The 12673-nt window shown below is 43.9% G+C and overlaps 1 protein-coding gene across 1 annotated transcript in view; it reads right to left on the bottom strand.

Annotated features, from left to right (window-relative positions):
- CACNA1A (calcium voltage-gated channel subunit alpha1 A) overlaps nucleotides 1-12673 on the bottom strand; it is a 343443-nt gene that overhangs the window by 199358 nt on the left and 131412 nt on the right. Inside the window, exon 3 of the mRNA XM_052643195.1 lies at nucleotides 2054-2159. Coding sequence (XP_052499155.1) covers nucleotides 2054-2159 — 106 coding nt within the window. The remainder of the gene's footprint in view (nucleotides 1-2053; nucleotides 2160-12673) is intronic.

The raw sequence follows: 12673 nt of genomic DNA, 5'->3' as shown, positions 1-12673 counted from the left end.
AGCCCCTCCATTGCTGTCTCCCTCATTTGTTAATGACAATGCTTCTCAAGCTTCAGTCATTTTCATTCTCCTTCCACGAGGTTTCCCATACCAGCTCACCATCGCTACTACTATTTGCTTACTATTCTTTCAACAAACTCTTTTTACTTAGCCTGATCTTAAGCAAAAACAAACAAAAAAGTTTTAAGTCATTGTTTTTCTGGACTAGTTCTATTTTTAGGAAACACATTATAATACACATGTGTGCTGGGTTGTGTCTGACTCTGTGACCCCATGGACTGTAGCCCACCAGGCTCCTCTGTCCGTGAGATTGCCCAGGCAAGAATACTGGTGTGGGTTGCCATTTCTACTCCAGGGGATCTTCCCGACCCAGGGATCAAACCCACGTCTCCTGCATCGGCAGGCAGGTTCTTCTGCAGCACCACCTTGGAAGCCCAGTACATAGTTATTAACATGTAAGAGCCTTGAGATCATCAATATTATGTGGATTAGGAAGGAGTGACTTCTAACATCTCTCTCTCCCTACACTTGAGTTTTGAAAACTGGCTTTGAAATGGTGATGGGAAGGAAAAAGTTCTCCTTCTTGGGGTTGTTAGAATGCCAGGAGGCAAAGCAGGGGGCTGGGGGATGGCTTGGGGCATTGAGAGCGAACTTAGTGCTACTTTACAGTTCTGCAGAGTTCCACCAGATCAAACTGGATTTTGACTCCAGAGCTGATATTCATGTATAGTAAAGCTGGAGAAAAGAGAAACCAGCTAAATGATACCCTAAGCAAGCAACCACGCAAAAGTCAGAATGTGGGACCTTCCTTGGGGCAACTGGACTGGTTTCTGTAGAGTCAATGGCAAGAGAGAAGATAACTGCGTTAGATTAGAAGCCTTAACATCAAATCTAGACCATGTGCGGATCTTGGTTCAAACAAAACAACCTGTAAGATGCCATTTCTGAAGGAATTGTGGATATCTGATTACTGGCTGGGTTTCTGATGATTCCCAGGAACCACTGGTGTGTTGGATGTCAACATGTCACTGGGGTGATGTAAGAAAGTGCCTTTTTTGGCCACTCTATGTGCCTTGTGGGATCTTAGTTCTTCAACCAGGGTTTGAACCCAGGCCATGGCATTGAAAGCACCAAGTCCTAACCACTGGACCACCAGGTAAGTCCCAGAAAGTGCCCAAATTTTGAGCAATGCAGACTTAAGTATATGGCAGTGAATTGATGTATTGCTTGGGATTTGCCTTAACATACTTTGGCCAAGAAAAACAAACCAAGGAAATAAAAAAACGAAAGGAAACATGAAGTGAGTCAAAACCTTGATATTTGTTGTCTCTGGATGATGAGTTCATGAGGGGTTCATGGTACTGTTCTCCATGTATTTATGTATGGTCAATATTTTTCACAAGAATTTTGGTTTGTTTTTACTTTTTAAAAATTTATTTATGTATTTAAATTCTTTTGGCTGTGCCACCAGACTTGCAGGATCTTAGTTCCCCATCCAGGGATTGAACCTGGGCCCTAATAGTGAAAGCACCAAGTCTTGCCACCCAATTGCCAGAGAATTCCCCAAAATTTTGTTCTGAATGTGACTTCTCATGGACAACGTGACCCCTCCATCCCTCTCCAGATTCACAAGAGGTCTGCTGGGGGGGCGGGAGTGGAGGACGGGCAGCGAGGACGTCTCTCTCCCCAGATTATTGGTATTCATGAAATTTAGGTTCCCCAGGGCTTCCACGGTGGCTGAGTGGTAAAGAATCCTCCTGCAATGCAGAAGACACGGGTTTGATCCCTAGGTTGGGAAGACCCCTCGGAGCAGGAAATGGTAACCCACTCCAATATTCTGGCCTGGGAAATCCCATGGACAGAGGAGCCTAGTGGGTTCCAGTTCATGGGGTCGCAAAAGAGTCGGACAGGACTTACCAACTAAACAACAAGAGGCAGGGGGCCCAGGATCTGGTTCTTGGAGACAAGGCTAAGAGCCCAGTCTGCTCTCAGATCCCACAACCACATCAGTGTGCCACCAAAGCAGAGACCCCGGTGGAGAGACATCACTCACCAGTCGTTCAGACATCGGAGTCTTGTCATCGTCAGGGAGGTGCTGCTCCAGGGCGAGGACGATGCAGTTTGCTATGATGGTGGCTAAAATCATATATTCAAAGGGAGTATCACAGAGTTAAGGAAAATCTTTCCAGCTTTGTTTAGATTCAAAGCACAATTGAGTGGAAGATACAGGGGTTTCCCACATGTCCCCGGCCCCCACATAGGCACAGCCTGCCCTGTTATGAACGTCCCCCACCAGAGTGGTTCATTTGTCACCCGTGATGAACCTACACACATCACTATCATCCAAAGTCCTTAGCTTACTTTACGGTTCACACTTGGGTGTCGTACATTCTGTGAGTCTGACATGGATCTACCAACACAGCTTCATACAGAGGGGTTTCACTGCCATGAAACCCAGCAGATGATTCCGTAAGGAAAATGCAGATGCTCTTCCTCCATCTCACCTCCAACCTCCACTGGACAAATATCAATTTAGCACCTATTGTGTGCCAGGTCCTGGGCACAGGGTCACAGCTGAGAGTAAAACTGACAAATTTCTGCCCTTGTGGAGGAGAGGCATACAGTACTGTGTGGCGAATGCTGCAGAGAGAAAAAGCAGGAAAGGAGGTTGGTGGTTGCAGTTTAAAATACAGTGATCAGATCTGATATCAAAATGCCCATCTTAGATGTCCATCCACAGAAGGATGGATAAAGAAGATGGAGTACATACATGCAATGGGCTATTCCTGAGCCATAAAAAAGAATGGAATAATGCTGTTTGTACCAACATGGATGCAATTAGGGATTATCATATAAAGTAAGTCAGATAAATACAAATAAATGCCATATGATATCACTTATACGTGGATTCTAAAATATGATACAAGTGAACTTACTCACAAGACAGAAACAGCCTCACAGACTCAGAAAACAAACTTACAGTTACCAAAGGGGAAAGTGGGGTTGGGGAGGGATAAATTAGGAGTTTGGGATTAACATATAACTATTATATATAATATATATATATAACATTAACATATTAACTTACATATAAAATAGATAATCAGCAAGGACCTACTCTATAGCACAGAGAATCTGTTCAACATTCTGTAATAACCTGTACGGGGAAAGAATCTGAAAAGGAATGAATATATATATGTGTGTGTGTGTGTACATAACTGATTCACTTTGCTTATACCTGAAACTAACACAACATTGTAAATCAACTACATTCCAATTTAAAATAAAAATTAAATAAAAAATAAAATACAGTGATCAGGTTTGATATCAAAAGCATGATCAACAAAAGTAAAAACAGACAAATCGGACTTTGCCAAAATTTAGAACATTTGTGCTTCAAAGGACATTGTCAAGAAAATGAAAAAAACCCAACAGAATGCAAGAAAATATTTGCAAATCATATATCTGATAAGGGTCTAGTATCAGAATAGATAAAGAACACTTACAACTTGACAAGAAGAAGACAACCCAATTAAATAACGGGCAGAGTTTGAAAAGACATTTCTCCAAAGAAGATTAGGAAAATGCAAATCAAACCACAATGAGATACCACTTCACATCCAGTAGGATAATAAGAGAATGAAAAAACCAGAAAACAGTGAGTGCTGGTGGGCTTCCCTGGTGGCTGAGTGGTAAAGAATCAGCCTGCCAATGCAGGGGACACGGGTTTGATCCCTGGTCCAGGAAGATCCCACACAGTTCAGGACAAGTCAGCCTGGATGCCACAGCTGCTGAGCCAGTGAGCTGCAACTAGTGAAGCTCACGTCCTCAGAGCCCGTGCTTGGCGACAAGAGAGGAGCCCCCACTCTCTGCAACTGGAGAAAGCCCACAAGCAGCAATAAAGGCCAGTGCAGCTATAAATAAATAAATCTTAAAAAAAAGAACTGGGTTGATTTATTTAAAAAATAAAGTGTTGGTGAGATTATGAGAAACTGGAACCACTGTACTTTGCTAGAGAGAATGTAAAACAGTGCAGCCACTGAGGAAAATAGTTTGATGACTCCTCAAAAAGTTAAGACATAGAATTACCATAAAATCTAGCAATTCCACTCTTAGGTATACACCAAAAGAACTGGACAGCCAGTACTCAGATACATGGTCACAGAAGCAATATTCACATTTAGCCAAAAGGTGGAAACAACCCAAATGTCCATCAAGGAATGAATAAACAATATATGATATATCCATAGAATGGAATATTATTCTGCCATAAAAATGAAGCACCCACTCACACTACAGTGTGGAGGGGCCTCAAAAACATCATGCTAAGTCAAAGAAGCCAGATACAAAAGACCATGTATCGTATGAATTCCATTGATATGAAATGTCCAAAACAAGCAAGTCCACAGTCAGAAAGCAGACTGGTGGTTGCCAAGGACTGAGGGGGCTGGGGGAGGGGGCGATGGTGAGCGGTTCCTTAATGTTTTGGAACTAGATAAAGGCGATAGCTGAACACCATTCTGAATGTACTGAATACCAAGGAATTAAAAATGGCTAGTACTGTTATGTGAATTTCACCTCAATAAAAAATAACATGGTAGTCAAGCCTCCAAGAATCAGCCCTTTCAAGATCCAAAGGAGGGAAGGTGTAGGTCATATGGCCATTTCTAGATGCATATTCCCTCTCTCTTTGGACACAAGCACCTCCCTGAAATCTGGAACACTGCTCCAGCCACCAGACAGTCCCGCTGGAGGGTCTGCCCTTGGGGAGGGTCTGTCCTGTTCACTTCATATCAGGACCTGCTCTGCTGATCAGCAGGTGGTCCACAATATCCCTGCTTCCCCGGCCAGATCTGCAGAAGCATCCTCAGGCCAACAGCCTTAATAAACAAAATTGGCAATTTCTTTTCTTTTTAATTTAATTTTTAAAATTTTATATTGGAAGAGAACAAAAGAGGAAGAGAAGAGAAAAGACCTAGGAAAACAAATTCAAAACAATTAACAAAATGGCAATAAGAACATACATATCAATAATTACTTTAAATAAAAAAGTCAGTAAAGAATCTGCCTGCAGTGCAGGAGACCCAGGTTCAATCCCCGGGTTGGGAAGATCCCCTGGAGAAGGAAATGGCGACCCACTCCAGTATCCTTGCCTGGAAAATTTCACGGACAGGGGAGCCTGGTGGGCTACAGTCCATGGGGTTGCAAAGAGTCAGGCACAACTGAGCGACTAACACCCTAACACAACAAAACTGGCAATTTCTGAGAAGGAGGCTTAGGTGTGGAGAAATGGATACTAGAGGGAGAAAGCCTGAGGGTATTGGTTACTCTGGAGCGGGGTCTCCCAACTTCCACACTACTGACATGATGAGGGGCTGATTGTGGAGGTAGAGAAGACTCTTGAGGGTCCCTTGGACAGCAAGGAGATCAAATCAGTCAATCCTAAAGGAAATCAATCCTGAATATTCACTGCAAAGACTGACGCTGAAGCTCCAATACTTTGGCCATCTGACGCAAAGAGCCAACTCACTGGAAAAGACCGTGATGCTGGGAAAGATGGAAGGCAAAAGGAGAAGGGGATGGCAGAGGAGAGATGGCTGGATGGTATCACCAGCTCAATGGACATGAGTTAGAGCAAAGCCCGGGAGATAGTGACGGATAGGGAAGCCTGGCATGAGGCAGTCTATGGGGTCACAAGGAGTCAGGCATGATTTAGCAACTGAACGACAACAATAACAATTCTCTGTGGGTGGGGTTTCAGGGGAGCTGTCCTGCATTATTGTAGGGTGTTGACCAGCATCCCTGGCCTCTACCCACTAGATGCCAATAGCAGCCTCCTCTCCAGTTAAGAGAATCAAAACTTTTGACAACCAAAGTTCATCTCCAGATATTGTGCAGTGTCCCCTGGGAACACTGAAACTCACTGTTGTGCAGAAGGGTCAAATAGCATTTCTTGAACTTGGCCGTGTTGATGAACTACTGCCCTCCTCCCAGCTTTCTCTCTTGGAAACTTAACTAGCCTCAGTATCCTGTTTGGCCCTAGAGTTACATTCAGCATCATGGAAGCTTCATAAAAACCAAGGGATCTTACAGGCTGGAGTTGGAATATATACCCACTTTCCAGGTGTGAAAATGAAGTCTGAAATAGGCAACCTGGGAGTAAGAGTCTAACAAAGGAAAAGCAGGTCTTCTTTGTCACCAGCTTCAGCCTTTGCCTCCAGCTGAAAGCGGTGGAGCCATGCTCCACGCACACTTTGAAAAGCAAATCCAAGACTCAGGGCAATTTGGGGAGTCAACAAAAGCCATTCCTGCTGACGATCATCTCTGATTGGCTTCCTGCCTCCAAGCTGACGGTCATTAGGAGCACAGAGAACAAAGCTGGGCTGTGTTGCACAAATACTCCATTTTGCCTCACCCTGCAGCCCAGAAAATAAGAGACAATATTTGTACACAAAGAAGCAATGCCAAGCCCTTCCCCGGCCTCCCCTCGCTGAGGCTTCTGAAGCCATGATTTGAATCTGATGATTTCGCTTTCCTTCTCTGCCAACTAGCTCCGTTTGCTTCTGCACCAAGCTGCTGCCTCACTCTTGGGGCCCCCTGGCCTCCTGCCCCTAAATGGCTAGGATGTGACTTCCTTTGTATCTGATTCAAGCTGAGGTTCCAGGAAGAGTCCCACAAGACCAGCAGCAAGCTGCACTTTCACGGGCTGCATTATCAGGCTTTCAATTGCCCGTGGTCACCTGGGTTTCAGACCCAGAGCTCTCCAGTATGACAATGAAGTCTTAGTCAGCATGCAAACCAACAGAAAGAGGCTGCCCATGCCCATCTTATTTCTTTTTCTTATTTTTTTGGTCAGATATGGATACACTGGCTTCCCTGGTGGCTTAGCAGTAAAGAATCTGTCTGCAATGCAGGAGACATGGGTTCGATCCCTAGGTTGAGAAGATCCCCTGGAGGAGGGCATGGCAACTCATTCCAGTATTCTTGCCTGGAGAATGCCATGAACAGAGAAGCCTGGTGGGCTACAGTCCATGGGGTAGCAAAGAGTCAGCCATGACTGAAGCCACTTAGCAGGCACGCATGCATAGATACACTGCTATCAAATGTCACCTCCCTCTCTCTCCATGCAGCCTGCCAGTGTCCAAAGACACACCCCAAATGGGAACCTGCAACACTGACCTTACACCCTTGTTACTTAAGATGTGGTCCACACCCTTGCTACTTCACATGTGGTCGACGAACCAAACAGCAGAGGCCAACACCCAGTAAACAAGCAGAGTGTCAGGCCCCATGCTGACCTGCTGAGTCAGAACACACATTTCAGCAAGATCTCCAGGGGCCCCGTGTGCACACTGAAGTTTGGAAAGTGCTGCCTTGGATCTATTTCAGGGGGGAGGAGGAGCCCAGGTTACTGCGGCTTTGAGTCATCCAGAAAGAAGTGGGGCTCGCCTTTCTGCTCCAAGCCTTCTCCTCCATGTTCTGACCCCAGAGGAGGAGAATTCACGAGGCCTGGACCAGTCTTCTGCCTCCACTTCAGGTGAAACCCAAGACCTTCATGGAACAAGAGTGATGTTGGAATGAGATGAAGAAACAGCACAGAAAATTCTGGTTTACTGCACGTGGAAAGAGTCACAGCCCTCCCATGGCTACCACCTCACTCAGAAGAAAAGTCAAAGTCCCCCCAGCAGTCCTGCAGGACCTGCCCCCATCTCCTCCGTTCTCCCCCTGGTTCACTTACCTACAGCCGTACTGGCCTCTCCATCTTTCTCAAACACACAAGGCACCTTTCACTGCCAGGGCCTTTGCACCTGCTATTCTCTCTCCTAGAATGCTCTTTCCCCAGAGACCCACAAGATTCCCTCCCTCTCTTCTAGGTCTTTTCTCTTTTCTCATCCTCAGTGAGGCCTTTTACCCCATTTCCCTACTTAATTTTTTCCTTGGCCCTTGCCTCCAAACACCTGCTATATTTTTCTCCTTTACCTGGTTTCTCTTTTCTTTTGCCTAATAGACTCTAAGCCCTATACAAGCAAAAAACTTTGTTTTGTTTGATCTTTGTTCTCAGCACCTAAGAGGGCATCTGTTCCAGAGTAGGTGCTCAGTAAACACCTATGGAAGAAAGGAAGGGTGGGTGGGTCTTGCTGTCAACATCTCTCCCCTCACTTCATCATGTGCCAAGTCTCCGTAGGCACGTTAAGGACACAGATCAACTCGAAATCTGCAGTGATGTGGCTGGTGCACAGACACCAAGATGGGGTACTGAGTTCTTGGCACAGGAGATTCTTTCCCCAGGTAGAGGTCAAAGATTGTCCAGGCAGGGGGAGCTGAGGCTTTTTCAGCCCAACCCTGAGTCGTGCCTGATCCTCCCTATTTAGAAAGCCTGGGTTCTAACTCACAGCTGCGGTGAGCAATGCCTCTGTGAGCTGAGCTGAGCCTTCCTGCTCCCGGATTGGTTCAGGGAGAAAACACCTGTGTCAGCGGGATCCAGACTAATCAGCCAGCCGAAGAGGCCAAGAGAAGAGGGAGGGAGATGAGGAGGAGAGACGCACCCCTAGTGGGAGGAAAAGCTGGCTCCTGAAATGGCTCATGAAAGTCAGACTAGCAAACAGCCCTGCAGGCGAATACAGATACACAGAACTTCCCCCACAATTAGACAGATCAGGGCCCCCAGTGGCCCCAGAGAGGGGCTGTGTGTACACAGGACATGACCTAGTGATTTCTTTATGGGGAACAAGGGCCGTGTCTGTGAATAGGAGCTGTTCTTGGGAGCCAAAGCACCAAGGAAAATCAATTTGTAAAGTGGGCATAGCTGATGATCCCAGCCCCTTAGCAAGACCTTGCAGAATGTCCAAATGATCCATCCTTCTCTTTGTGGTACCTTGCCCCATTCCCATCTCATTTCCAGCCTTCCGCAGTTAGTGTGAAAAATCAAATCAGGTTTGTTAACCCATCAAAGTCTTGTCTCTGCTACGGGGGCTGCCTGATGGGTGTGTTCTGAGGAAACAGATACTTCAATGAGTCAATCAGGCAGTTGAGATTGTGGGGAGAAGCCAAGCAAGTCTTATTTTCATGTTAGTTCCATGCTTTTCACCATTACCAGGAAAAGAGTAGGGGGTACCAAGGCCTTGGGTATAGCACATGTTTCTTGCTCCACTAAACAGATGCCACAGTTTAATTCAGAAATATGATCAACTATTATGAGGCCATTAACAGATACAACAATCATAAAATTACAGCTGTAATTTATTGAGCACTTTGTTGGGCAGACACCAAGTTAACCACTATATACTCATTGTTTCAGTTAATTCCTTGCAAAAATTCTACAAGGTAGGTTCTACTGCAAGCTCCACTTTCCAGATAAGAAAATTATGACTCAGAGAGGCTAAACAAATTGCTCAAGGTCATATATATGCTAGGGTTCACTTCAAAGTCATGCTGGTGGGGGTCCCCACAGACCACTCAACAGCTTACGCCTACTTGCTAGAAGGTGGATGTTTTGGCCTTTACTTAAAAACTGGAGTTGGGGTACACCTGGGATTTTAACCATGATGAGGCCAACTGGATCAGTCTTCACCTGAGTTCTGCAATCTAATATAGTAATTATCAACCAATTATCAATCAATGGATCATATCAATCAATATCAACTTCCAACAATCCAAAGGGTCTTTCTTGAAATCGCAGACATCTCGAACTCTCTCCACCAGTGGATCAGCTTGAGACCGATGGATGTGAAGCACTAACAAGGGCAGTTCTGGCGATGCCCAGAATGTTTTCAGCACCATGGCCAGTGGCATGAGGCGGGCTTTTAATTACATGGCAAGTAAAGTCTCGGAGACAACTGCAAAGACCTACTTTTAGCATACACAGTACAGGCACACACACACACAAAAGATTCTTTATGTCAGCAGGAAAATCTAAGAGAAAATTTAAATCCCAACACTAAACGTTTTGGGGCTTCCCTGGCGGTCCAGTAGTTAAGAATCCTTTTGTCAATGCAGGGGACACAGGTTCGATCCCTGGAGCAGGAAGACCTCACATGCTGCAGGGCAACTAAGCTAGGATGCCACAAATAGTGAGCCTGCACTCTAGAGCCGGTGTCTGGCAAGTACAGAGCCTGTGCGCCTAGAGCTATTGCTCCGCAATAAGGGAAGCCATTGCAATGAGAAGCCTGCACACAGCAGCTAGACAGTAGCCCCCACTTGTTGCAACTAGAGAAAGTCTGTGTGCAGCAACGAAGACCCAGAACAGCCAAATAATAAATGAATAAAAATTTAAATAGATTTATGTGCTATTTATTTTTTAATGTACACAATGATTTCCAATTCTTTGGTTCTGAAAAGAGAAGTCTACCCAGGGCAGTTAAATTATGCTTCTGCTCAGAAAACTGGATATATCTGCATGAGAAATTATACAGCAGGGCAGTTGAAAGGATTTCAGGGTCAGACATGGTTCTGGCCTAGGACAAAGGAGTTTCCTTCTCCAAGCATCGGTTTCCACACACACACATATATATACACACATATAATGTGAAATGTAGCACCTACCTCCTAGGGCTGATTGAGAATGTAATGAGTGGATACATACAATAATATATGCAGAACAGGGCCTGGTATATAGCATTGGGTTGGCCAAAAAGTTCACTCAGGTTTTTCTGTAAGATGTTACGGAAAACCTGAATGAATTTTTGGCCAACCCAGTATGTATTCAGTAAATCTGAGTATTTTGTTCTTGTTTACTCTGGTTCTTGTGATGATTAGAAAACTTTCTATGCTTATGAAAGCATAATATGAGGTTCATCTCATAGTAATCATGCAATCAATGTTCATTGTTTTTATTTCAAATGCTGCTACTACTATTATCAACTTTTTCACTTTCTTTTTTAGTCACGTAGTCTCATTCCCCTCCCTTCACTGAAGAGTATAAACACCTACTCTCATCATGGTTGTTCAGGTTGTGTCTCAAATCTGATGTATTTTCAGGAACAAAACACAGTGAGTCCACTCCCCGAATATCAGGCTTAAAATAAATGTTGCAAAAACATCCATCAGATGTTTCATACAAATGGGATCCTATAATACACAACCTTTTGTGTCTGGCTTCTTTCACATAGCATAATGTTCTTGGGTTTATCCACACTCTGGCATGTATCCATAATTTGCTTCTTCTTATGGCTGAAAAATATTCCATTGTATGGATATATCACAATTTGTTTATCCATTTACCCACTCTGGGGTTGTTTCAATCTTCTGTTTATCTAGAATGGGGGGAGGAGGAGGGGACATGCATAATGGCTACAGTGTTTCCTTTCGGGCTGATGAAGATATTTGAAGAAGTACTAAATGCCACTGAACTTTCATTTTACTTTTTACCCTTTTTTTAAATTTAAATTTATTTATTTTAATTGGAGGCTAATTACTTTACAATATTGTATTGGTTTTGCCATACATCAGCATGAATCCGCCACGACTGTACACGTGTTCCCAATCCTGAATCCCCCTCCCACCTCCCTCCCTTTATGTTTTTTAATTAATTTTTATTGGAGTATAGTTGCTTTACAATGTTGTTAGTCTCTACTCTATAGCAGAGTGAATCTGCCATGTACATATATCCCTCCTTATTGGACTTCCTTCCCATTCAGGCCACCACCGTGCATTAAGCAGAGTTCCCTGTGCTGTATACAGTCATGTCCTCATTAGTTATCTATTTTATACACGGTTTCAATAGTGTATATGTGTCAATCCCAACCTCTCAATTCCTCCCCTTCTCAGTTCCCTCCCCTCTTTCCCCCTTGGTATCCATGTATTTGTTCTCTACATCTTTGTCCCTATTTCTGCTTTGCAAATAAGATCATCAACACCATTTTTCTAGACTCCACATATGTGTCCTAATATACAATACTCCGTTTTCTGATTTACTTCACTCTGTATGATACTCCCTAGGTCCTTCCACATCTCTACAAATGACCCCATTTCCCTCCTATTTACGGCTGAGTAATATTCCATTGTATAAATGCACCAAATTTTCTTTATCCATTCATCTGTTGATGGACATTTAGGTTGTGAAATACAGTTGACTTGCTGAATTGTACACTTTAGTTATGATACGTGAATCTTAATTTTTAAAAAACCTCTGTTCTTTATCTTTCTCCTTTTCCCCCACCCCTTGATTTTCAGAGTTCCCCTCAAATGCTTTTTACTCACTGACTTTTGCAGCTAACTTTTTGCTCAGACAGCCTTGAAGATCCCTTTTAGAAAACAAATGGTTTTAATTATAATAGGAATATGTGTTTATTGTGTTTTTAGTCCTTAAAATTGATAATACGTCACTTGAAAAGTGAAAAGTCCTTACACCACCCCACTTCCCAGAGATAATCAGTGCTGGCAGTTTGGTGTTTCTCTTTCAGACTTTCCTCCACACACATTCTTCACACTGGCTGCTCTCTCTCACCTCCTTCAGGCTGTACTAAAACACCTCCTACACTGTTGGTGGGAATGTAAATTGGTGCAGCTACTATGGGAAAACAGTATGGAGGTTCCTTAAAAAACTAAAACTAGAGCTACCATATGATCCAGCGATCCCACTCCTGGGCACATATCTGGAAAACATGAAAACTCTAATTTGAAAAGATATATGCACCCCAGTATTCATAGAAGCACTATTTAAAACAGCCAAGAC

The sequence above is a fragment of the Budorcas taxicolor genome, chromosome 7, assembly GCF_023091745.1.
Source record: "Budorcas taxicolor isolate Tak-1 chromosome 7, Takin1.1, whole genome shotgun sequence".
Classification (NCBI taxonomy): domain Eukaryota; kingdom Metazoa; phylum Chordata; class Mammalia; order Artiodactyla; family Bovidae; genus Budorcas; species Budorcas taxicolor.
Note: the sequence above shows the minus strand (reverse complement) of the source record. Positions and strands in the feature narration are given on the sequence as shown.